The sequence below is a fragment of the Pungitius pungitius genome, chromosome 8, assembly GCF_949316345.1.
Source record: "Pungitius pungitius chromosome 8, fPunPun2.1, whole genome shotgun sequence".
Taxonomy (NCBI): domain Eukaryota; kingdom Metazoa; phylum Chordata; class Actinopteri; order Perciformes; family Gasterosteidae; genus Pungitius; species Pungitius pungitius.
In genome coordinates this window covers 17,780,009-17,804,914 of record NC_084907.1, presented here as the reverse complement: position 1 = coordinate 17,804,914, position 24,906 = coordinate 17,780,009, and the positions used below count along the sequence as shown (strand labels likewise).

Here is a 24,906-nt window from a genome sequence, read left to right as displayed (position 1 = left end):
AATTTACATTACCACAACTTGAGTAATTGTAATGTTGTAAACTAGAACATATCTTTGGACCCCGACGACTTGCCCAGGCTACTGGTTGTCTTGGTAACCTAAACACAGCAGCGGGAGGATTCAGAAGAGCCTCCTGTTACTTTCAGCTAGCGTTGACTATTTAAGTTTTCTTTTTAAACTCGTGTCGTTATACTGTATACTGTATTTTGACCAGGAAATATATCTGAACTAAATTGTGGTTAAGACATTAAAACGGACTATTTTCTCAAGGCTTCTGAAACAATTGGGTTGGAGCAACAATGAGAAAGGTAATTTAATGTAAATGCCATCTTTGTTTAACGTTTGCTAACATCGACCGTTAAGAATGAGTTAAAGTTACCGGACGTGTTTTTCTTACTTAGCACAATGCTGTCACGGCAACGAAATACATTCAATGCAATAATTAACTTAACAGTTGCTGCTCAGTCAGTCATCGTACAGGTAAAGTAATATTGGTATTAACGTAGCAACATATGACGTTAGCTGGGTTTCATCTGTTTTCACGCAGGGCTCAACCATTCAGAAGGTAGCTCTACCTGGTCCCAAGTCAAACAAAAATAAGAAAAAGGTGGGTGCACTTCACTTCCAAATCACAAACCTGTGATCGCATTCCAGAAATAGCAGAACGTTTTGTCGTTTTTCTGTAATATTCAGAACAATAAGAAACACCTCATTATTACACCTTGACTTTGATCATTGCAGGATGAGGAGGAGGCAGTGGATGCCGGTGGTGGATGGGACTCTTATGGGAAAACACTTATCAAGCCCCCAGATCAACTGGAGCTCACCGAGGCGGTAAGATATCTTCATTGCCTTAGTTTATGACTGACATGGTGAGGGCTGTTGGCTCACACTGCTGCTTTCGCTTAATTCTTTTCTTTACTAGAATAATTCCCATCATCATCTTTTGATTAGTCAGACATGTGTAATCTCTGCTATGATGTGCTCTGCTTTATTTATAATGGTATCATTAGGAGCTGAAAGAGGAAATCACAAGGACCCTGACTGCAAACAACCCACATGCTCCTCGAAATATTGTCCACTACAGCTTCAAGGTAACAAAGCATCCAGGCATATTACTTTACAACACTTGCTCTAGATCCATTCATTACTGCAGTAGGTTTTCTGATGTTGGGTCATATTTGAAGATTATTATATGAGATATTCTCTCGCTTCTTTTTGTGTTTGATTCAAAATAAGTGGTTAGTTAATACATGTTTTCTTATTTTCTCGTTTAACCACAATCAAACAAAACTAACAGGTTTTCTATGCTTGCTATTCCTCACGTCATTGCTCATTGTGTATCGCAGGAACGTTCCTTCAAGGTTACCACCGCTGTGGATCAGTTGGCTGTTCTCTTTGAGATGGAAGGAAATCTTGTGCACATAGATTCTAATGAGGGTCGTAAACTGAGGGCCAAGGAGGGTCTCGCTAATGGTACTTACAGAAACATGCTGCATTCTGTGTTTACAGGTCACAGTTACACTTTGTTAGACATCCAAAACTAACATATTATTCTCTTCCATAACAACTGCACGCTGCGTTACATGGTGTTTTTAAGCATTAGAACTGATGTTTTCCTCTCTGGTGCAGTGCATAATGGGTGCCACAAGGTGTCACTTTCAGCATGTGTCATAAAATGTAAGATATGGTCAGAGTTTTCACACACGTGGTCATTTTCTTAAAAGTCAAATGATGTAACATCTCTAATGTGTCCAGAGCCGGCAACAGTCAAAACGGAAGCTGAAGCTGATGAGGAGGAGCCGGAAAACCTGGTAAATCTGTGGTGTTGATCTAAAGTCAGAGCACTTGTCTGTGTTGAACAGAATATTTAACTTTGTGTAACTTAAGCTGAAACACTGGATCGCCCCTTATGGCTTAACACAGGCCATACCTGAAGAGGGTGAAAGGGATGTGGAGGAAGTGGGAGAAGAGGACAGACCAGACAGCGTTGCCTCCAAAACTGGGACGAAGGAGCAAAAAGCTATTAACCAGTTCAACTTCAGCGAGAGGGCCTCCCAGACCCTCAACAACCCCCCCAGGGTAGGAAGCAAACCCCAACACACATCTTATAGGGAGTTGTTGGGATGGATAACATTTCAAAGAGTAGTTTTTTAATTATTAGTATGAAAGATATAAAACGATGAATGTGTAATAAACTGTTCATAGCGTAGTGCTTCTTGAGTTTTAATGGAGTTATTTTTATTTTGCTGCAGGAAATGAGCTGCCAGACTGAGCCTCCTCCACGCAGCATCTTCGGTGCCACTGTTAGTCAGGTACTGAATTCCCCGTATATGTTTTGCAGAGGCGTGTTTTCTGACTATTGAGCAACGGTGAATATTTATGCTCACATTGGCTGACTGTAATAAGTATGTTTTCTTTGCAGTGGGAGATCTATGATGCCTATGTAATGGAGCTGCAGAAACTGGAGAAAAACAAAGAAAAGCAAAAAACTCCAACTTTGAAAAAAGATGTTGACAAAAGCAAGAATAGAACCATGCTGATGGAAACTGCGGTAAAGAGAGTGCTCACCTTTTCTTACCTCATCTGACAAAATAATGTATATAATATTAGTATCTTATCACAGTCATATCGGATTATAATGCTGACTCACTAGGACATCACATTGGTCACAGTAATAAATCAATTATAGTTTGTTTCAGTATTTCTATTGAAAAAATGTCATGTTTATGTTACAGAACGATGACATCACCAAAGTAAGAAAAGGGGCCAAGATCCTTGAACGAATGGTCCATCAGAATACTTTTGATGACCTAGCACAAGGTATTCTTCAAGTGACACACCAACAAACTACAATCCCATTTGATACTCAAGTTGCTACAGAGGGAAGACTCTCTTCTTCTCATCTCCCTGCTCCCCTTAATGACATTTCAGATTTCAAATACTTTGAGGATGGATCTGATGAGTTCAGGGACCAGGAGGGCACTCTTCTCCCCTTGTGGAAGTTTCAGTATGACAAAGCAAAAGGACTGTCTGTCACTGCCCTCTGCTGGTAGGTCTGCTCAAAAACTCTGTTCACCTTTGACGAGAACCATGTTCATCTTTGTTCTTGAGGGGAATATGTAGTTGCAACTTCCCCAATATGTAGAGTTTATGTATATTCCATTGATTGTAAACCATCAGTGTTTTAGGGACTGTAAATCTCTTCTGCTGTTATGTGAAGGGCAAATGACTAATTGATTCACCTGTCCTCAACAGGAATAAGAAATATCCGGACCTTTTTGCTGTGGGAATGGGATCGTGTGAGTACACAGTGTAAAAGCAAAGGGATAAGTTATGTTAACATATCTGAGTCTATTTCAATTGTCCCGAGTTAATCACATTTTTAAAATGATAGAACTTTAATGAAGCACATTTTATAGTTGACCTGGCCTTTTCTCCGTCTCTTCTCCGGTCTCCGTCTGCTGGTCAGACGACTTAAGTTACCATGGGCGTGGCATGCTCGTATTCTACTCGTTGAAGAATTCTGCCTTCCCAGAGTACATCTACCCCACAGATTCTGGGGTAATGTGCCTGGACGTCCACGAGCAGCATTCCTACCTCGCGGCGGTGGGCTTCAAAGACGGCTGCGTGGCCGTCTACAACCTGAAGAGGGAGGGATCTGCGCCTGTGTACAAGAGCACAGCAAAGACTGGCAAGCACACAGACCCAGTCTGGCAGGTGAGAGGAGGAGGCAAGGTAGATGTGGTGTGAGTTCAGGGTGTGTATTTAAGTGCAGTCACTCCACCCTTGCAGTATTTTCTGATGTGCGCTCACTTGGAAGTTTATTTTGAGACCCCAGTTTGACTATTTGGAGGCGTATGCGGCAACACGCAGCAATGGCCAGTTTCAATACCCAGATCTAACAGGGAATGTCATGTTAGGTGAGAGAGTATTCCAGTAGATTCATTCTTTCTTTTTTTTTATTCAGGTCCGGTGGCGGAAAAATGACATGGACAATAAACACATTTTCTGTTCTGTGTCATCGGATGGCCGAGTTGTTTCTTGGGCACTCGTCAAGGTTAGCTGCGCCATTATTTCTTTTTATTGTCACTTTAACTGAGTTAATCTTCTCTTTTTTTCATGTTATCTTAGTCCAGTACTACTAAAACCAGTACAATATATTAATTTAACACAATCTTTCAGGCTAATTTCATCCTTCTTGTTTATGGTCGTTTTCATTTGTTTGTTTTAGTTTCTACACTTAGACTGCTTTTACAATATATGTATTATTACATCAACGTGTGTTTGCATGTTTGCAGAATGAGCTGGTCTTTACAGACATTATCCGACTGTCTCTGGTGGGACCAGAAAGTGCACAGCAGCTTGGCAACTGTAAGATCTCCATTGCGTATAATATATTTTGTAAATATATTAGTGCCGTCAGTGAAACTATTAACAACGTTCACGCAAACCCATTTTGCGTGTTCATTTTTTGTACCGCCCTGTTTGGCAATGATGTTTTTCAGAAAAATAAAACATGTGCATAAAGCAAGCCAATCCACTCTTCGATGTTGATAAGAGCATTAAAATGAAGAAAAAATGATGGAAAAAAATAAGTGAGTGAGTGTGATTAATTTTGAGTTAACTCTGACATAAATGCGATTAATCATTAGATATTTTAGTCAAATGACGGCACTAAAATATATGTAAGACTGTATGTGGTAAAATAACCGGCCTGTCTGTAACAGTGCGTGTCTAATTTAAGTACTCAATGCCTCTTGTCCACAGTGGCCTGTGGTACATCGTTGGACTTCCATAAACAGATTGACTATCTCTTCCTTGTGGGCACAGAAGAGGGCAAAATACACAAGGTATGTGTTGACTGTAGTCTGGATCAACTATCAACTATCTTTTGGCAAAATAGTTTTGTAAAGAGCATGAATTTATATGTTACTGCACTTCATTGAGTAGTTGTACCTTTAACTTCAGGACCATTTGTACCAGATGGTTTTCATTCGGTCTAATACTATGTATTATCATACTCAATTTTAGATTTTCAAACTCACAGGAAACCATGGAATTTTCATTAGATATTTGAAACTTGCTGGCGATAATCCGGTACTAATGCAGATGTGTCCCAGTTCCATATTGTGTGCTACATTCACCATGTGTTAATGTTGATCGTGAGCTGTTTTGGCAGATGGTGTACATTCAACAAAATAATGTTGTAGTCAATTGAGCACAAGTGTCTCAATTAGCTGTCCTCCTCATTCCCCTGTTTGAAGCCTCCGAGTCAATATGTAGCTCTTTGGTAGTATTTTACAACCATTTGGTGTTTTTCCTTGTCCTGGCTTCAAAACAGAACCAGTGTGAGATAAACAGCGGTAGTGGATGGCACTGTATCAATTATGCAGACGACCACCAGTGGAGCCACTCATGTAAATGATCACTAACAAAGGAACCAACAAAAGAGGACGTACAAAACCAGCCTTGAATCGAGATAATATCTTTAGTTGGGTGAACATTCCGATGGAAGCTTGGCTTTTCTGTCCAATTAGGATTGTTTTTAATGTGCCGGCCGGCTTTTGGGGGGTCGTCAGCTAATCTAATTCACCTGGGCCTAACCGGCTGTAAAGGTTGTGTCAGTAATAAAAGGTACTAGGCCAAGGGGTGTCAAACTCATTTCAGGTTCGGGCCGGATACTGCTCACTTTGACCGAACGCGAGTTTGGCATCTGTGAACTAGGGCCCTTTGATGAGCAACTCTTTTGAAGATCTGCCCTGAAAAACTGACACTGGTTTTGTTTGTGGTGCACTTAAAGATATAATGCTGGGCTTGCCCTCACAGGGGGCACAGGTTAGATAACGTGTCTCCTTAATTGCTGTTCTTATTTTCATACCAGAGACAAGCGGGGGGTGACCTAGGGAGAGGTGGCATGGTGCTTAGAAAGTATTTAAAGAACACACTCATTAGTATATTCACATGTGTCTCTGTGTTGAAGAAAAACCTTTTGGCAGTTTTTTTTTCCTCATATCAGACAATGATTACCCTAGAATTTCTAACTGAGAATATGATACTCTTAGTCATTGGACTTGATGCTAATCAGACACTTGTGATTGCACGCTGGATGATCTGTGACTTGGAACACAATTGTGGTGAATGATTCGTCTGCTTCCTACGATGGCTGAGGATTAGATACACACTGCCTGTAAGGACACACAACATGGCTGCAGTCCTATGAAATCAATTAATCTTCCTAACCCTCCTTGCAGACATATGGGCGGACACACACAGAGTACGTGTGATGAATTGTGTCGTCTGTCACCTCAGGGTTTCAAACCCCGGGAGAGGGCAGATTAAGAACCGTTCACCTTGCTGTAGGAAACAATCAAGCTGTCAGTGCTGCAGAAGTGCAACAGCCGTCCACACAAGCTAGGAGCTGTTTAACTTTAATCGTCCTGTTATTGTGACCCGTCCAGCTAGCTCTACTGTTGAATTCTTGCTTTTTGCAAGACCTGATGTGTCAATTGCAAAAACCAACTGGGAATTTATTGGGCATTTCCACGTTGAAGCTTACATTACTATCTTTGGGTTAAAACTGTCATCATCACCAATGTCGCAGCAAGGCTTTTCTACCAGCTGTTTTTCATGTTCTCAGATAAACGAGGCGTTCTCAAGAAGTCATTTAATGCACTTCCTGAATGTTCCTGTGGTCTTTAGAAAAAGAAGATGCAAATTCAAGTTAAATGTCATGTCCTTATTTTTCCTCTGTTTACTGCTACTCAGCCTGTGAAAATGACTTTTGAGTCACACACATGTCCAGTTAGGCCTCTTTATTCTTTTGCTCCCATTCAATCTTTTTTGCAAGCCTTACCAAAAGGAAAATATTCGTTTATACCATCAACCTTTGGCCAATTCAAGACTTTTCATGATATTTGTCTGATGTCTTTATTCTGTAGTGCTCCAAAACCTACTCAAGTAAGTACCTGGAGACGTATGAAGCCCACACCACGGCAGTGGATGCTGTAAAGTGGAACCACTTCCACCCGAAGGTCTTCATCTCTTGCAGTTCAGACTGGACCATCAAGATCTGGGACCATACCATCAAGTAAGAAAGCATGACACTGTAGATATTGCATCACTTTACAAACTATGCTATATCAAAGCTATGACAACCATTCTTTTTGTCTATATAATTGGCAAGTGGGCCGGGTGCCTTTTAAAGAGGAGGGTGACCCTCTGCGATACAGTCTCCACGAAACTGTTGGGTGACTAGAAAGGGCTCCTTCCTATGTGTTCGTACGTGACCCGTATAAAGTACATTTATATTTTAGTCTCGGCATTGAAGTATATGAACCCGCCGGTAAGAAGATGACTGGTACATCTGTCATTTATATCTCATGGGAATGAAAAGCTGTGTTATATTTTTATAGGCATCGACCTTACTAACTCTTTGTGTTCAGATATTGTTGTGCATTCAGGGAAAATATAATTACCATTCCTGTAATCTTTCCAATAGATTATATTGTATAATCAGATTATATTGATTATATAGTTTATTGTATTACCTTGCGTATAGCATCATTTTCCTTCCTTCTGACCCACAGTGCCTCCCACTTCTTGTCAGCACAGGCAGCTTGGCTGAATAATGATAGTAATCATCCTCCCATTATGAGAAACAGGGCCGTTCGACAATGAGCCACAGCCCCCCCCCCCCCCCCCCCCCAACGATACAAGACACTCCTTTTTCCAGGAGAGGGTCTGACTCCCATCAAACGTATTTTCAACTTTTCCAGTGTTCGACAACTTTCGGTGAAAACTAGTACCTTCGGTAGTGCATCCTAGAAAACTGTCACACTGCATTAGCTGGTACCGAAGAAGCCGAGGTAGTGATAGAAGAGACTTTCATCAATATTCACTAAGCACTCGTTTGAATTACTTCTTGATTATACATTTGCTACATTTTGATTTAGTTTTCTGAGCTTGCTGATGGTGAACATGTTCTACCACTGAATACACTCCTTTGAGCTGTGCTTCACTTTCTGAATGTACCCAAAAGGCCACTTCAGGTGTTTGATGTGAAAGTAGTTTCTGCCTTAGTAAATAAAACACCAATTAACATCAAGCTGCAAGTGCAAATTGCTTTCATGCACTCATGCGCTGTGTTACCTTTCGAGATAGAGCGATATATACCTACTGCATTTTTATTTTGCTCACACACGCTTCCCTTCATAATTGAAGGGGACTTGTATTTGCCTGGTTTCTTAGAAACATGGCATTTTCCACCTTGTTTCCTGTGGTGTTTTGCAGGTTAAGAATGTGAGGAAACAGTGTGATCGCCCCTTCTGTTTGATTTCCTCTGCCAGCCTCTAATGAGGTGACAGTGTGTGGGCAGACTGTAACTGGTTACCGTAGGTGATGCCTGCAATGTCTAAAGAATTGATCTTTCTCTGACTATGAGGCACATAGGTTTTACATCCAATGTAATGGGAAGTTACAGATATCCTGTCTGATTGTGTATATCTGTGTCTTTTGTCAGCACTCCAATGTTCACATTTGATCTGAAAGTACCTGTTGGTGACGTTGCCTGGGCTCCATACTCCTCCACTATATTTGCTGCTGTCACAACAGATGGACATGTAAGTGTTTACCTAAACTTACATTTTGAAGCCCTCATCTTGATTTAGATGTTTAGCAGTTCATTACTGTTATGCCTGTTTGGTATTCAGGGTAATCAAGTTCAAACCACATTGCATGATTTGTGCCTGATTTGCTTTACTCCATGTGATGTATGCTGCCTGTACAACCTTCTCAGACCTACACACACACATATATATATATATATATATATATATACACACAGCGCCTATAGGATTTCTCGCTGCTATATCTAAGATGACGTGGGCACGACACTTACCTGACAGAACATAAAGTCCCATGCTGCACCATCATCCCACTTCATGATGGGACTCCCAGACTCTCGCTGACTAAACGCTTGCCATATTCATACGCTGAACCTCAAATGAATGCAGAATAGCCTGAGGCAATGGAGTTTGTCAAACATGGTTTCTTGAGACAAAGGCGGTTCCAACCCTGCCAGTTGTTATTGATTGCTGCCAAAAGTAATATCCTGTAAGCCTGTGTTGCTTATCTCCACACATTTTCTAAGTTTGGCTGCAAGCTGTCCCCATCTGTTTGTCTTTGCACCAGCCTGCACCCCGCTATGAAAGTCCAGAGTGTTGTGTCTGACACATTTCCTGTCCAGTGTGCCAAGTGAGTTTGTGTGAGAATGATGAAAAGGAAATGAGGTGTGTGTGTGTGTGTGTGTGTGTGTGTGTGTGTGTGTGTGTGTGTGTGTGTGTGTGTGTGTGTGTGTGTGTGTGTGTGTGTGTGTGTGTGTGTGTGTGTGTGTGTGTGTGTGTGTGTGTGTGTGTGTGTGTGTGTGTTTCCCCCTCCCTTCCAATGGCAAATTGCGGCCCCCATTATACAATGCATACTATAGTGTCTCAACGATGCAAATTTTGTTTCACAACCAAACCTCAGTTCTGACTAATTATGGAAGAGAGAAAACAAAGTCGCAACTATAAATCTGCCACTTAAGGTTCACGTAAATAAAGCAGGTTTTAAACATGTACAACTTGAAACAACCTTCGTAGAAAGCATACCAAGTCTCAATCGTGTCATTTATTCTTAGATACTGGGTTAAACCTCATTTAGAGCTTAGAAGTTGGCATACATTTTTCTAGTACAGTACCCTCTCCGCTGCAGCAGGAGGGCCAAGAATATCAAATTGGAGTCGATCCAGGTCAATGTACTGGTCAATTCACTGTTGAGATTGCCGTGAGTGATGATCGTGCGTAGATTCCAACCCCAGGATTGCTGATTCTATTCAGCACGTTGTTGTTTTCTGTGCCTGGTAGAGCTTTGAGTGACTCAGCGTGAGCTGTGCGCCCCTTGACGTGTATTTTCTGTTGATGAAAACCTGGCCTGCTGCTGCTGTCACACTGCAAAATCTCAGACACGGTGGCCTACGTGTTTTTTGTGTGTGCGTGCGTGCGTGTGTGTGCGCGCATACATCAGTGCGTACATGTGTTCATCATGATAATGACTTGCCTTTCAAGTTGAGGTGTAAAAGTGACACTGACTTGCAGTGAAACAAATATATCTTTGTTCCCTCCGTCCCTGCCTCTCCATCTGAGCTGGCAAATGAGGAAATAAGAGTGTCAGGCTGAAATATTGAAAGGACCAGGCTTATCCTCCGTTGATTACACTCCAAATCCTAATTTGCTCTCTGTGCAGCTCTTTGTAACCTTCTGCACATGGAGTGCATGATATTTCAGTTAGAAAACCTACATCAGCCCATGCTAGATTTGTCAATCTCATCCGACATCATCACCCGAAAGCAATAAAAACGGCCAAAATAATATTCTAAAATTGATTTAAAATGAATATGTTCAACAGCTAAGTATGCAATCAAGTATGCGCATCAGTGCTCATACATCAAAAGTAAAAATCCTGCATAAAGGCTGTAATGATGGGGTTACAGATACCCTGGCAGAAAATGATGACTCGGTGGAAAAAAAAATGTCTGTGATCCAGTCTCTTCTGGATAGCCCCCCTCCTCCCTCGTTGTCACCGTTTTGACCCTTAACCTCATGAGTTTGCAGGTCTGATAGATAGTCAGTGTTAGCAATGATGGGAAACTCTTCAATTCTCAGTTTGGTGGGTTGTAAACAATCAACAGATATATTCTTTTGATCACCCATCTTTTTCAGGTTTATGTCTTTGACCTTAACATCAACAAATATGAGGAAATCTGCAAGCAGGCAGTGGTGGCCAAAAAGAAGACCAAGCTGACTCACATCGAGTTCAATCCCATCCATCCTCTCCTCATAGTGGGTGATGACCGAGGCAATGTCATCAGCCTCAAACTCTCCCCTAACCTCCGCAAGAAACCAAAGGTAAGAAACTGATCACGTTGGGAATTTCCATCACGGCAAAATGGTTTGAGCTACAGTATATAACCACAAAAGCTCTGCCTGTTTTCAGCCTAGCTGTGAGAGGTGAGAAGATGAACCCATCCTTCCAAATGCAGCTGCTTTGCATGTGTTTGTTTTCTTTCTCTGCTACCTAGTCTTCATAATAAGGCTCTATTGGCACAAAGGAATGGCGCTCGTCCACATTACCAATTTAGTACCAAACACTCTGCTACCTTTAGCACTGTGGAGAAGTGTGTTGTGTGGTTGTCCAGGCATTGGATTGAAAAGGCATTATCGGTGTCATGGACACAGGTCAGATGGGGCCTGTTCACCTGCAGGCCATGTATTTGATCACAGGCACAAAAACAAGACTCACTGAATGTATTTATTTGTGTTTTACTACTACTACATTAAGGTGATGTACTGCAAACAATCAAATTATTCTCTAAGTTACAAAAGTATTTTAACCCATTTGTTTTTTCCTTCCAATGTCATTAAGTGACTGACTAGGAAATTATAATTCCACTGCTTGGCCACTATAAGTAATTTGCTTCTAATGAAGGGCCTTCATGGCGGCTGGGAACAAAATCCATTTAGGAAGGTGGTCAGTTCAACCATTCGCAGGACTTTCACCTTGGACACCATTGTTTGAGTCCTGTGTGAAACCAAAAGTTCTTTGCAATGGTAAATGACCGCTGACGATGCCAATCAATCAGCTGATAACATTCTAAACCCTCTATATGCCGTCATGTCTGAGAATGATTTGAATGCGAGTCGTCCTTTTGTATTACTGTTCAATATCAGTGAAGTCCTGACCTCAAGCTTCATTTCACCAAAACAACAATGAGAGGAAGGGCACCGTTCTGCCCCCTCCTCAGCGGGTCAGAATCACTAATCACCTGTATTACTCCCCCTTGTCATTTAGGCCACTTGGCAATCAGCCACAGAGAATTCGATCATTCTAAACGAGTTTGTTAGGAAAGCAGAACATGCATCACCTACAAATGTTACTGAAAATGAACTGCTGGTAGCCCAGTGGTTTTAAAGGCTGGTTTCTGTACAAGGATTCCCACGTTAAAGGTATGGATCTGTCCTTTCAGAAATACAACCAGAGTGACTATAAATCCCAGCACATAATGGGGGAAATAATCTTAAAGAAAATAAAGATGACATAAATGATGGATTTTCAAAGTTGTAGCTATAGAGTAAATCGAAATTCCACTCTCCTCCATCTACAATAGAGGAGTCACTGAAGGCTGTTTTCCACCAAGTGACAATGGTTAATGAGCTGTGGAGTAATCACAGCGGTCGTACTAAACACAGGAGGAAACCTGTGTGTCACAACACTTTAATCAGCGCCTATTCAGAGTCAGTCCTGCAGCTTTTCTTTTGTGTTCCTTTGTGCTGGTCACACACAAAAATTCTCTTGACCGGAGAAAACTTTTTTGCAGCACAATTTTTTTTAGTTTAGCACACATGAACAATTCTGCTCACAATGAACCCAATGTGGGGGAGCACAGCATGTCCACGCACACACAGAGAGGCAAATAAGCATCAGGCTACAACATCCACTGGAAATATTCACTCATTAAATAGTAACTTGGTGGCCAATTAATCGACTTATTGTAGTCAACTCTGAAGTATTCATCATTTTTAGATGACCACTTAATAATCCCTGTAAGGGTTGAGCTCACCCTTCTGTTCAGCGTAGATGTGTTCAACCAATCTGTTCTCTTCTGGCAATATAAAAGAAGTATTGTGCAATATTTTGTAATTGTCTACTAATCCCAACAGTCTCCCCGAATACAGAATATTTGTATTCCCGCTGAATGCTAGAAAGTGAGCAGAAGTCTGGGCCTCCCATGTCTTATTGCTTTTAGAAATAAAAAAGTTTGGGATTTTACTGCTGAAAGGAATTAAGAGTACAAATCACGACGCATGTTGACATCTTGAGAGAAGACTATATTTTATGGTTATGATCACTTGTGCGGTCTTATTCAATAGAAGTGATGGTTTGTACCTGGAAAGCCTTTCACTCCACTGTGGAGGAAGCCTTATTGAGTCATTAATCATGGCACAGATATTATGTCACAGCGAGACCTGATGCTCATTTGTCTCTCTCTCTCGGTCATCCCACTCACTGTATCCATTTCAAACTTTGAAATGGCTATAACAAAATATCAATCTACATTTCTCAAGCTCCGAAGGAGTTGATGTCACACCTTCTATTCATAAATCTATTTTTTTTTTTTTAATGTTGTGCTTAAAGTGAACTATTGTGATTTTCAATACACAATAATCTGATTTGATGGTAAATAGACAGATATCTAATCACGCCGTGAGGTGTTTTTTGTTGCAACCAGGTTCTTGTACTGTGTGTTATTCATGGCGTTATGAGATGATGGTGTCAATCATTGTGTTAACATTGCACTCAAACATAAACTATATTTCAGTATGCATAAAGGGGGTTTGATCCCTCATGTTGAATGTTAGATTAGCATTATGTAGCAGCCATGATGGAATATCAATGTAGCAAGGATCCCTTACTGAGACATTTAAATGTGACGAGCCGTCGGCATCATCACCCCTTAAAAAAAGGGTTGTGCGATCTGGTCCGAGTGTGAGTCCGTCCGTGAGTGAGCGCACACCTCTTTGTCTCCCCACAGCTAATCATCCAGTCTTTATAATATTTTTTTTTTGGGGGGGGGGGGGTAGTTCTAGCTGCATGCTCCAGGATCTCTGGTGGTTGAAGTGACTTACTGTTACCCGTGCATGTTGGCACTGACTGCCTGCTGACGCCTCGCTCCTTCCTTTTGGACTGGCGGGGGCAGATGTCCCATCGCTGAATGCGGGGGCTGCCCCCCCTGCTGCACTCAAATCTGTTTACTCCCATCAGTGTTTTGGACGATACCTCGCCGCCACTCGGCTGCTGCTGCTGCTGCTGCTACGCAGGCTGACAGCTGGGTGAGCTCAACCTTCGTCTCTGGAAAAGTGGAAACTGGAAGATCTTTCTTGAATCAGCCCTTTGTCATCGTCCCCGGTTGGCTGTAGCTTCATGTCTTCAAACACCTGACCTAGGGTGGAAATAAACTACTATAGAGAGAATCAACACCACCACTCTGCTGCTGCTATTTATTTAACGTCCATTCCAATGTATGTGTGATTGTGTTGCGTTTCCCTCTGATGGAAGGACTGCCTGCTGGGTGGTATGGTATGACACTTATTCTTTGCGTCTGTGTGTGTGTGTGTGTAGGTCAAGAGGGGTCTGGATCCACTGCCGAATAATGAAAGGGAAGAAGCCAAGATGGAGAAGCTCCTCAGTCTGCTGAGGGAACCAGAGCAAAGCACAGCTTAGCGCTGCGCGTCGTTCGTTCTCGTTCATTCATTCAAAAAAGAAGAGATCTATTTCGTTTAGCAACAGTAAAACACCATCAACATAACAGCAAATATTTCTATATCTTTATTAAAAATGTTTTTTGTCTCATGTCTATATGATTCAGTTTGATTAATCAATGCATTAATGCTGCAGTACGTAATACATTTTAAACAAGCCACATTAGAATTTCCATTCTGCAGGAATTTCTTCACCTATTCTATACTCTGCTAGCTAACAGGTTCAGGTTAGCCGAGCATCTCATGCGGCGCTTCGACGGCAGCCTTCTAAAACCTCATCTATGGGTACGACTCGCGGCAGTGTCCGACTTAAGTTTGGCTTCGTATTTATTCGTTCTTCTCTCGTAATTGGCGATGGTGGACGCTCCGCCGGTTGAGTGGGCATTTCGGCTGCCACCTGAGGGCCTTCCGGGGAGGCTATGCCGGGGCCCGGGGGTCTTCCCATCCTCATGACGTGGGTCCGGCCATCACTCAGCGGGCGGCTCTGCTACGCAGTCACCAACCGGATTGCCCCCCGAAGTTTGAAATCTTAAATTCTACACACACTAAATCCTCTGATTCTCGAGTTTGAAATACACGTCATTATATCTTCTAACTCTACACAGCATGCCTTGTTGACTCTGAAGCACAGGTCGACGCCAAGAAGTATGGCTCATTTACAGTTTATTTCTTTTCCCCCATGATTGATGCGTGCGAGCTGTGATTCAGTCCAGAGCGGGTGGGACATCACGTGCAGCCGCAAGCAGATGTCAGCGTGAGGGCCGTGTTGAAGAGGACACAAATCTCCACTAAGCCTCTCTAGTCCTTATGTAACACCCTCAGCAAGAAGCTATGCCTCACAGATCGCTGGTTTTCATGAGTGACAATGACACACACAAACTGCACAAGCTGAAGTCCCTGTTTTCAGCTCAGCAATATTCTAGCATTGTCTTTGTTTTTTTTTCCCGGAGAGAGCACATAGAAGATATATTTAGAAACCTCCAGCAACAGGGCAGCCGCTCTTTGTGTACTGAACGTCGCGCTCTCTTCGCCTTTATGTAACCTACATCCATCCTTGTGGCCTTGTCCTTTTCCTCTGGATATATATACGTGTGTGTGTGTGTGTCCAAACATTCACACCAGCGGTCGATCCACCCTCGCTACCTCCGCGAGGCACAGTCCCTTCTGCCGTCGGCTCGGCCGCTGAGTCTAAATACTACAAAGGACCAGTCTAATTCCTGCACGCAGTCGGCCCCCGGTGCTCACTCGGCACCTTCTCGTGGCTGCATCTGACTCATCCCTTGGCAGTCAGGAGGTCAACAGGTACTTGTGCTGGTTCACCTGAGGGGTTTCTTCTTCACCCAGAGCCAACACCGGCAGCCTCTCCTGGCTGGAGGGGATCCCGCAGGCTCGGTAGAGGATGAGACACAGAAGGAGGAGGAGGATGGCGACGAAGGCGTTGCAGGCTATGGCCACCATCGCAGCTGTGGACAGGCCAGTCATCCGCTCTTCAGACTCCATGGCGGAGACTGGTCTGCAGAGTTCAGTGTTGGTCAGTAGCTGATGGGTCTTTTAGTTCACCATTATGGAACAAGTGAGATGGTTTGGTTTAACACTTATTCGTCGAAGCTTGGATCCATGTGATTCTAGTTACTCGTGTCCACAGATGAATGTAACTTTCTGTATTCTCATCGCATAGCTAAACGCATGAGGTGTGAGGAGAAGGAAGCCGATATGGACTGGGAATGTAAAAAGGGGCACGATGCACATTGCGTTGTGCTGAATATTTAGAATCGGACAAAAGCAGAGAAACCTGCACGTTCATCTCACTGCAGCTTTAAATGTTAATTCTTCAAGGCTCCTTTCTTATCTTCAGCTTCTTCACGGGGAGACGTGACCACTCCACCGTACAGAGGAGACATTTTCTGAGACGACGATTCCAGTAAATGCCGTCCGGGGGCCTGTAGGAGAGGGACAAATAGAAGAATTAGGGCATATTGAGCACAAGTCAAGAATGAAACCAAGCTTTGTGTTAGTCTGTTATCATACTTTTATTGTCTATTACATAACATCTTAACATTCATCAGATGCGTAGGGAGCCTGCTGTCCTCCCCCCCCCCCCCCCCCCATTCTCTCAGAGGTGTGCCACTGTGGAATTATGAGCCCAGCTGCTTCAGTGTTTCAGAGATGTTTTCAGTTCTGCAGGGGGGGGCTCCACCTCTTCACAAAGGTGACGGGTGGAGTCAAGATACCAATGTTGATGGCCTACACGGTTATTCTGGGCAGGGAACGGCTCACGACAGATTCTCATTGCGTGCTCAAGTTCTGTAATATGGATTTGGTTTGGAAAAAAAGTATCACATCGGTCATAAATGAAATGTATTTGAGAACGTTACTTGGTGTGGTGGCATTTGGTATATCGCGATACGATTTTATCACGATAGTGTGATATGTTGAGTATTGCGATATATTGCAAATTAATACCTTTTTCAATTGTCCCCAACAGAAAACTTTTTCAACATATTTTCTAATAAGATAAAAATTGTCACTGTTTGTCTCACTTCAATCATTTTGCAGCAAAATGTGACTCAAATGTTGCCTCTGACGGACTGTTTGCATTCAGTCAAGTTTGACTAAAGACTGTGATACAAACGTCTATTTCTGTTTCTATTAAAGGTATTTTGACCAACTTCCCAATCACACTGACCTGTGACCTCTGCTGACCTCACCAGAAAACGACACAGCACCACCTAGTGGACTAAAAAAGCTATTTATTTGATTATTATTTGACCAACAAGTCAAACAAAGATTGATACTTGGCTTCTGTGTATCGACACAATATCGGCCCACAAAATATCGGGATACTATGCTGTATTGATTGTTTTCCGCTACCCCTGGGATTTGGTTGGATAAGTCTTTACTGTGGTTATTCAATTAGTTTAACACAACCAAATATCTTGATATCGTGATCACATATTCTTAGGCCTAAGTACACTCATTGATTAAAAATGTCAGTAACAAGCAATATCACATTCTAAGACTGGAAATTTATGATGATGGCTTCTTCCCAATCCACTTCTCTTTCCACGCGCACCACTGCTACACCGCAGGCCTTCAGATACTCACAAAATAAACCAAATTTCCCAATTCTTTATCAAATTTGATTCTGCAATTGATTTGATTTTTGGTTCCTCATGCACTATCCTCTACTGCTGCACACATCGACACAGTTGAGGTCCTCATCTTTCTTCATAATCCTTCAAATTAACATCTGCTGTACTGCAGCTCTATGCTAATGTTAATGTAAAATATCATTGAAACTAGATTGAAAATGCACTCCCTTCAGTTTTCCATTAAGCACATTTGCATATCCATAAATTTACATTGGAATTGCACTTGTAATATGCATAGTTAACAATGAATTAATGTAACAGACATGAATAGTATTCATCTGGAGAGTTATTATCAATCATGAAACCTTTTTTTTTCTTTTAAACACTTTCCCAGATTGTTGCTGTGACCAGTTGGATTAATAAATACTCACTTATTCTGGGAACAGATCAAAAATATTCTCAGATTATAAATGTCTAATTTATTTGACAATTAATTGCAATGTGCATTCTGGTTCTTTGGTGAGCCACATTATTTAACATGAATAATTTGCAAAAAAAAACATCAATTGTAATTCAATCATGTTCGTGGGTTAATGGCTAAATCAATTGAGACAAGGATAGCCTACAACAAATATTTTCAATATTCAATTGCCATTTGTATTACTTTGCAATGCAATAACGAAAAGTTCCCAATTTAGAAGTCTTGCTCTACATTGTCAAAAAAGGGATCATGAGTGCAGTGACTTTTTGTGAGAAAAGCTTGTGAAGTGAATCACAATAATGTTTCCCGACTTGAATCCTTTGCTCAGTCAGTTAATCAGGCAACCTGTATTTTTACCTGTCTTTTTCTTTCTGTGGCTGACACACAAAAGTCTAACGGCACAATCACACTCAGACCGCACCTCCTTCTCAATCAGTCCGGTCTGTTGGCCTGATCCACCTGCCTCGGTCACAACTCTAATCCTGGTTGCCCACGGAGAGAGACGGGTGGATTTGATCAAGTCACGGATCGTTTGGTCTCGGGTGGAGAGGAGCCTCCCTCGTTGCTCTTTTAAGAAATTCAAGCACAAACAATCCCAGAGACTCAGACTACACGAGACCCCCCCCCCCCCCCCCCGTGTGTACTGTTGATTAACTTAGTGGTTGCCTCCAGTGCTGTGGACTAACATCTTTTACTTCAGCTCTCTTCAGACTCTTGCGCACTGTCACATCCCAAAGTCGAAGTCTGAGATTCATACTAGTTGCTCACTTACCTCACTCCGTCTCCAGAGTAAACATCCGTCCGTGCAATTCAGTCATCCTCCATCCTCCGTCTCTTCTCACATGGGTGACAGTTCCGTCCTCAGCTGTCCGTCGCACTCCTCCCTCTGTCTCACCTCTTCCCTTCTCATCTGCTGCACTAGGCACACGACTGAAGGCGACGCAGGACCGCACACTTGCTGGTGCGAGAGCTCTTTAACAGCAGAGAGAGAGAGAGAGAGAGAGAGAGAGAGAGAGAGAGAGGGGGAGGGAGGGGGAGATGGAGAGAGAGAGAGAGGGGGGGAGGCTTCCTAGTCGATGTCAGCAGTGATATCAAGCGTAAGAGAGAGGGGAACGGGTTGGATGGGATTACTCAGGGCGCCGTCTGCAGACAGAAGTGTGTGTGTGTGTGTGTGTGTGTGTGTGTGTGTGTGTGTGTGTGTGTGTGTGTGTGTGTGTGTGGGGAGGATGTTACGGAGAACAAGCGAAGCCGCCTGTCAGGCAAAACAACGCAAGGCGGGGAACAAAAGGAGGAAGGCTCCCTCTCGTGTGATGTGAGAGAAACCCTAATAAAGGCTCAATCTGGGCTTCGATGTAATGTTTGCACACATTTTCCAGATGAGAAAAGCCAAGTTTTATGGTCGTCTCTGTTTTGTCTTCCATCCTGCGGCCTCCATATTTAATGTGAGCTGCATAATTGTCACTGTGGCAGGGGATCGCTGTCATGTGAACTTCTAACGATGTGATTTCAGCACACAGAGGTCTTCAAGGCTGAAACGCGGCAGACAGAAGAGCGTATAAGAGAGAGAGAGAGATGTAGCAGCATGTGTGGGGTGAGGAGTTTACACACACAGGACATTATGTTCTGTTGCAAATGAAAAACTCATCCGCGTCAGTTCAATGATCTTCCTTTGTCAGTCCAAATGATTTCTCTCATTGGACGCTCAAGTTGCTCATCTTGGGGTTTGTTTGGGGCGTGTGACGCAACAGTTTAGGGCAGAATGAACCTGCATGTGTTTGGTTTGCAAGGAGAGTAAACTGAAATTACTTTGAGTGGTTGAATTTAAATACCTGATACCTGGTACATGATCGGTTTAATCAAATTAAGACAGACACCAACCACAGGCCAATGTCTCACCTAAAAAGTCCTTTCCTACCACGCGGATCAGTCACTGGAGCTGTGTTTCATAATTGTTACATGTCAAATAGATATTGGAATATGTTTGACATTGTTTGATTTGTTCAAACTTCTCTTTTCTTGACGACGTAGAGGACCACGAATGTACAATCTCTTCTTCATATCCATGGCTGTTTACTGTTCTATTCTTTCTTGGAGCTCCGGATCAGTACAAGGGGACATGTGGAACATTTAGCTTGAGGCCCCTCTACAGGCCACCAATAGTATTACTGGAAAGTGTAGGAGCGTCCGAATGAACTAAAACCTTTATGCAGACCAACAGGCTTCATGGAACACATCAGGAGTACATCTTCCCTCACGGACTGTGGGTGTGCATCGGTCGCAAAGCCGTCTTCGTCCATCCGCATCAGGTATTCATATAAACTGTGATTAATCACAAACACTGCATGATGTAACACCAAAAACACCCCAAATGAAACTTGTGCTAGCTCCGAAATTAGCATAATTTACACTGAATACTGAACTTCACAACATGACAGATGTCAAGGATGTCTTTCCATGACCATCATGATCAGTCCATATCAAGCACACAGGGCTAAATAATGATGTACTAACATACTTTGCTAAATATGTCCACAAAAAATGTGTTAAAAATGTAATGTAACGTTTTTACTTGTGTCATTTTAACTTGTCCCGATTCAAAAGCATTTTATTAAAAGATGAAACATGACATAGTTTACACTATACAAATCCTGTTATCAGTTAAAGGACATTATTTATTCATGTTTCTATTTCTTTTTCTGTTTGCTACATTCGTAATACATTTTGTGTCACCTGTGTGTTCTCAAAGGTCATTTCTGTCGTGCAGAAAACAACTTATCAGAAAACAATTCATCACTTTGTGTTCTAAATATAGACTTTGTAGGACAACAGGATGGATAGTAATTATGTGTTTAGGTAAAAGGAAAAGCAAAACTAGCTTGAGATTTAAAAAAAAGGGAAATAAATTCAAACAGACTGCATTTTTTAAATGTATTTAAATGCTAAATAAATGATATCTATAAATAGTTTCCCTACACTTTAGAGCTTTTCAGTAAACCATTTCCTGAGTCAGCTCCCCTTACTGCATGTCCCCTGCACAGCAGCGAGCTGGAGGCAGCCGATGAACATTTGAGCATTTAGAGGAGCATTTAGCAGCCAAAGCATTCTGGTCACAAACACCACTCTGGTGAATGCTGATGTGCTCCGTGCGTCTGCTGGATGTTGAAATGGGGGCTTCATACACAATGCACATTGCAACAGGTGACGTCTTTTCAACGTTGCCTCTGCAGCTCATTTTGAAGAAAAAAAAAGTTGAAACAAAAACGCTTTGTTTCACGGCTGTACCCGAATAGCGTGTTTGTGCTCCCTGTGCATCATTCCCACAGTTATCCTCTTTCACGTAGTCAAACTGGCTCAAACTGCTGCTCCCTGGGAGGAATGTGTCATGGGATACGTACGCATGGAGGCTCTATCGTGCGCTAATGGAAGCAGCTGCTTTGAGTGGCCTATTTATGAGCACTTCATGTGAGTCATGGTGTGCTCTCCAAATGAATTGGGCTAAATAGTGCAGCTAGCAACACAACAACACAGCCCCAGGTGAGCCGATGCTTTTGAATGCCAACAAGAAAATAATATCATTTATTATTCCAGATGAGAAGAAAAAAAACGCAGTTGTCTCACGATGCTGGAAAAAAAATGAGTAATGAGTAGTACCTAATCATTTGGTTTGTGTGAATTTTGTCATGCAAGTAGCTTCATTATGTAGTGAGGTGATCCGTTTCCTGTCAAAAACGTCCACCTTGATCCCAAAGTGTATTTACTAAGTGCTTTCAAGTCGCCTAATCCCAGCACTCATTTCATTTTTTTAATCTTGAGTTTTGCTGTGGCGTGACATCAAAGAGGTGGCGCCACAAGCAAGCTGTGAATTCCCCTTTCAAGTATCGGGATGATAACAGTACAAGATCGCTGCCAAAACTCATTTATCCAAGTGTATCAGAAGAGCTGCTGAAAGTTGGCAGCAGGCCTGTTGCATCACAGGCGCTGCTTTGAATTACACCTCCATACGGGAGATGGCTTTGAAGGAAAATGCACATCCTGCGAATCAAAAATGAAAGCTTTCCTGATTGTAGGTGTTAGGTAATCGTTTCCCCTGGAGAGTAAAAGTAAATGCATGAAAAGAGCCTTGATGAGGAAAGAGGATCGACGTCCAACAGCAACACGGAAAGAACTGAGTTGAGATTTAATTGGACGTCCAGGATCAGGAACTTCCTGCTTGAACCAATCCCCCCCCCCCTTTATTTCCACTCTGTCTTCTGTGACACTTTTAGTTGAAGTTGAAGGGTTATACTGTTATACTATGACATATATCAAACTACAAGAACACCTCCCAGCCAAGCAGGTTGAACTTAAGGGTTCACAAAAGTTTTCTAAATGAATGTGGGTGAAAAACGAAGTATTACAAATAGGCCAACATTGGTTTCTGTACATCATTATTTAAGAATAGTTCAACATCTGATCTTTTGATTTGTGTTTCATGTGATACGACACGAATACCCTGCCTGGAGAGCCAACTAATTAGCCATCTAATGTGACATGTACCCTGCATTCACTAAGAAAAGGTCAGATCGTTTATTGATATGATGTTAGAGGAGTATCTTAACAGTTTTCTTTAAATTAAAGCCACAAAGGCTATGTAACTGACTTTTAACCCCACGTACGGGTTTCTCATGGTGCAAATAACTACGTGTCAATCACTCAGGAACTTCAAACTTCAGCAGTTAAAGCTCTGACTATTTTCAATTTTCTCATTAATGTAACTTTTATCTGAAAGATTTGTGTTTCCACTCACTTTAAAAAGACCCATTGTTGTACACCCAAGAAGCACGTTAAATGTTCCTTTTTACAGTAACAAAGGAATGAATATGAATACTAATGAATGAAAGAGGCTCGTTACTGAACTACAGAACATTTTAGAGACAAAAAAAGAACACCAAGATATAATCTTGAAATGTGTAGAACATTTTACATTCTTTGTTGTTACAGATGAGAAAAAGAGATTCTGTACATGCCATTCATTTATTAATCCAATATTATAATAAAAATCAATGAAACATTTTTTCTAATAAAACTAAACATAATACAAGCATGAATAAAAGTATTTTAAAATAGGTATTCTGATTAAGTTATAAAAGGAGTTATTGTCATTATTCTTGATAAATTACAGGCAAAACACATCTTTCTAATTATGTTCACAGTCTAACAAACGTTTGTAGAAAGCTGTCTTTTTAAAACTCAAAGCATTTTTAGTGTTTGTTCCTGAAAGGCTCACATTCACATTCAGGTTGTGGGGTGTGTGATTGTCCACGTGCAGAACGCTCCACTGGAGACAGAGTGACGTACAGGACGTCCTTTCGCTGGCAGATGGCGCAGTATGAACGAACCAGCTGAGGCCTTCCAGACATCATCATCCAGCGTTCTCCCCCCACTCTCCACTTCCACAGCATCAGAAATCCCCCTGCAACACAGACGGGCGGATATTAAAAACATCCTTTGAACGAGGTACCTACAGCGTCACATTAGCCAGAGTCCTACCACAAAAAAAGCAGAATTTGCTTTTATTCACAAGATTAGATATTTTGTCTTGCATAACAATGTGGTGTAATATTACGTATCGCAAATATATATATATATATTTTTTAATCTCTTTCACCAGCTGCCTTATACATCATGTGGCACGACGCAGCTAGCAGACAACTTTAAATAAATAGATCATGTCATGAGTCATGAGAATACGTTCTTGAAAATAACACGCGATGCCATAATCCCTGAAAAATGACTATGACGCAAAAGCAAACACCATCAAAACCCCCACTTGATATTATCAACGTTCAAGTGAAATGGTTCCTGGTCCACTCTGGGGGGGGGGGGCGCGTGTCTCACCGTGGTGAAATGAACGATGCAGGAGATGGCGATGATGAGGAGGCCGATGATGATGGAGGCCACGGCCACATAAAGCGCGTTCCTGCCCAGCCGCCTCGACCCATCGTAGTCACCCTGATAATAGCTGCTCCTAGACTGAGAATGAGAAGTCACCGCGTCACACGTCAGTCTGTCGGTGAGTTCGTGTCGCTAACAACTGGTCAGTCACTAGTCCTCAAAGGGTCATTTAATGCAAAATGATCAGTTTGAACTAATTCCATTTTGAAAACGTTCAAAGTTTCATCTAAAGCTTTCTAACCCGATGGCACCTGCTCACTTTTGATACCTTTAAAATATTTTATTTCATTTTGCTTCAAGAGGAAGTAGGTTTGTTTAGATGGGCAGAACAGGTGTGCGTGTGTTCACGTCCCAAACGTTCATTCAGACACTGTAACTGAAACGCAGTGAACCTCTGAATACTGTATGTAGATGGTACACACGCAGGGGAGGCCACGCTTACCATGATTGAGAAGATCAGGGCCACGATGTTGACGGGGTATGCGGGACAAAAACAGGTGAAAATGGTCAAACAGAGGTAGCTGCTGAGGGGAGGCGGAGCTTCGTCCATCGAACCGCGGTCGAAGAACACGCTCCCGCCCAGGGAACTCTTTACCTGCGGATCAGGCCCCCCTAGAGACATAGTGGCTGGGAAAAAAAGATACGCAGTCGGGGGCGTGGAAATTTGAAATTAAGAGACTGTGAAAAGTTCCAAACAGGACAAACAGTTTGAGGTTGTAAGCTCTGGTAGACGAGCCTTAAGCGGTGGTCCTCCTCCAAAGCTGGAAAAACAACGTTTGCAGAGAGAGAGAAGGGATCAGGAGGGAGATGGGAGAGGATCACTAACCCCCCCCCCCCCGGGGCTGGCCTCCGCCCAGCACACCACCACCACCAACACCACCCGGGACACCACCCTGAGACCAAGTGTGAGGGATCAGACTCTGATTACCACTGCTGGCACAACATGCTGACGGGTGGAAGTGATCCCCCCGCCGCTCAGTGCCATCACACCTATGAGCGCTGGGGCTCACATATTCTGCTGTCACATGTTCCCGTGTGTAAAAGA

The 24,906-nt window shown here is 42.4% G+C and overlaps 2 protein-coding genes across 2 annotated transcripts; one reads left to right on the top strand and one right to left on the bottom strand.

Moving 5' to 3' along the window:
• The first annotated feature begins 113 nt into the window (after positions 1-113).
• Positions 114-14,760, top strand: dnai1.2 (dynein, axonemal, intermediate chain 1, paralog 2). The gene is made up of 20 exons (XM_037448339.2): positions 114-308; positions 548-607; positions 742-834; positions 1,014-1,094; positions 1,350-1,476; positions 1,759-1,814; positions 1,927-2,082; positions 2,256-2,315; positions 2,426-2,554; positions 2,739-2,823; positions 2,935-3,052; positions 3,259-3,302; positions 3,473-3,720; positions 3,971-4,060; positions 4,302-4,374; positions 4,771-4,853; positions 6,942-7,090; positions 8,522-8,621; positions 10,758-10,943; positions 14,215-14,760. The coding sequence occupies exons 1-20, from the start codon at positions 300-302 to the stop codon at positions 14,314-14,316; spliced, it is 2,049 nt and encodes a 682-aa protein (XP_037304236.1). The 5' UTR covers positions 114-299; the 3' UTR covers positions 14,317-14,760.
• Positions 14,761-22,873: 8,113 nt separating this feature from the next.
• Positions 22,874-24,629, bottom strand: LOC119194189 (transmembrane protein 233). Its single transcript, XM_037448341.2, has 3 exons — positions 24,304-24,629; positions 23,805-23,939; positions 22,874-23,379 (listed from the first exon to the last, which is right to left on the bottom strand). Exons 1-3 carry the CDS (start codon positions 24,481-24,483, stop codon positions 23,368-23,370), a joined length of 327 nt encoding a protein of 108 aa, XP_037304238.1. The 5' UTR covers positions 24,484-24,629; the 3' UTR covers positions 22,874-23,367.
• Positions 24,630-24,906: the final 277 nt, after the last annotated feature.

Excerpts from the sequence above, each read along its gene's own strand:
- dnai1.2 (XM_037448339.2), top strand. Across the intron at positions 1,815-1,926 it reads AGGAGGAGCCGGAAAACCTG|GCCATACCTGAAGAGGGTGA; the intron begins GTAAATCTGTGG and ends GGCTTAACACAG. Across the intron at positions 2,555-2,738 it reads CCATGCTGATGGAAACTGCG|AACGATGACATCACCAAAGT; the intron begins GTAAAGAGAGTG and ends TTTATGTTACAG.
- LOC119194189 (XM_037448341.2), bottom strand. The coding sequence starts at position 24,483 with ATGTCTCTAGGGGGGCCTGATCCGCAGGTAAAGAGTTCCCTGGGCGGG. Across the intron at positions 23,940-24,303 it reads CCCTGATCTTCTCAATCATG|TCTAGGAGCAGCTATTATCA; the intron begins GTAAGCGTGGCC and ends TCTCATTCTCAG.